The sequence below is a fragment of the Stegastes partitus genome, unplaced genomic scaffold (assembly GCF_000690725.1).
Source record: "Stegastes partitus isolate 25-593 unplaced genomic scaffold, Stegastes_partitus-1.0.2 Scaffold11, whole genome shotgun sequence".
NCBI lineage: Eukaryota > Metazoa > Chordata > Actinopteri > Pomacentridae > Stegastes > Stegastes partitus.
The window spans coordinates 1,312,317-1,313,709 of NW_007577742.1; the positions used below are offsets into that span (position 1 = coordinate 1,312,317).

At 38.0% G+C, this 1,393-nt stretch overlaps 1 protein-coding gene across 1 annotated transcript in view; it reads left to right on the forward strand.

Moving 5' to 3' along the window:
- hadh (hydroxyacyl-CoA dehydrogenase) overlaps positions 1 to 1,393 on the forward strand; it is a 6,271-nt gene that overhangs the window by 2,794 nt on the left and 2,084 nt on the right. The window contains exons 2-3 of the mRNA XM_008287513.1: positions 3 to 93; positions 433 to 597. Of these exons, the coding sequence (XP_008285735.1) occupies positions 3 to 93; positions 433 to 597 (256 nt within the window). The remainder of the gene's footprint in view (positions 1 to 2; positions 94 to 432; positions 598 to 1,393) is intronic.

The window sequence follows — 1,393 nt, forward strand, 5'->3', positions numbered from 1 at the left end:
AGTTCAGAGCTCGGATCTCGTGTTGGAGGCTATTGTGGAAAATCTCAAAATCAAACAGGATCTTTTTAGTCGCCTTGACAAGCTGGCACCAGCGTAAGCACATTTATCTTTCTGATTTAATTGCTAGACATGTTATGAAGTGGACACGTGCTGTGTAACAAGGGCTTCATACCAGCCAGATGCTAATTGTTATTACTGTTTATATGTCATCTAGAACGTGTTTCTGGTTCAGTTACCAGCATTTTAATTCACTGGATGAATTTATACTTAATTCCAAATCCTTTTTATTTTAAAGTGCTCATTTGAGAGGGAATAGGAAATGTATTAGAATGTGGCGGTCTTCTAAAAGGACAATGAAAAAGAAAAAAACCTGGAAGGCACGGTTCTGCTTTATTAACTGCTGTATTCATCATGTGTTACTTACTGCTTCAGACACACCATCTTTGCCAGCAACACATCCTCCCTGCCCATCTCCGACATCGCCAGCTCCACCAACAGGCTGGACAGGTTCGGCGGCCTTCACTTCTTCAACCCAGTCCCTATGATGAAGCTCGTAGAGGTAGGGCTCACAAAGCAGCATTTGTTTTTTATTTGTTTGTTCATTATAACAGGATGCACTACAGATAAATATTTTTACATAATAAAAGGTAATGCAACAAATGTAATGGAAATGGGACATCTAGCTGAAGCCTGTTGGCAAAAATAGTAGGATAATAATAATAATAATAGTAATTGGAACATGTAATGATTAATGTATCAATGTGTTTGTGTGTATATACATTCTACAACTGTGTGTTCAAAAGTGTGTAAGTAGATTTTTTTTTTCATGTCTGTTATTATAAAAGCCACTCTTAAAAACTCTTCCTAAAATAACATTAACCAGGATTTCTAAAGGAGTTTTTGCAAAACCACATACATCTCGAAAAACTTAAGATGGGAGTCCACAGGTGAAGTGGGAGGGGAAAAAATAGCTCACTAAAAAAGACGTGTACTACAACGCTGTCATGCTACTTATGCTCAGCTCTAAACATGAGGAAGCTAAATGCACCGGTGTTCAAAGTGCCACAGTGCGTCCCTCGAAATGATTGAATGCTTTTCTTGTCAAAAGAGTAAACAGATTGGCCAGAAGTCTCTAACAATCAATTGTTAATAGTGCAAGAATTACAAGCAGGGGTAGGCTCCTTTACATGGGCGCTTCACTGAATACGCCGTCATTCATTAATCTCATTGTTTTATTGATTTAGGACCTTTGTTCACCCATTTGCTTGTATTAGATGAAGCCATGAATCCATTAGGAAAGAAAGTACAAAATGGAGTATTTTTGTGGTTAAAGTCAGGGTAGGCAGTATTTCTTTGACATCGCTGGTTAAAAATGACACTATAACCTTCCACC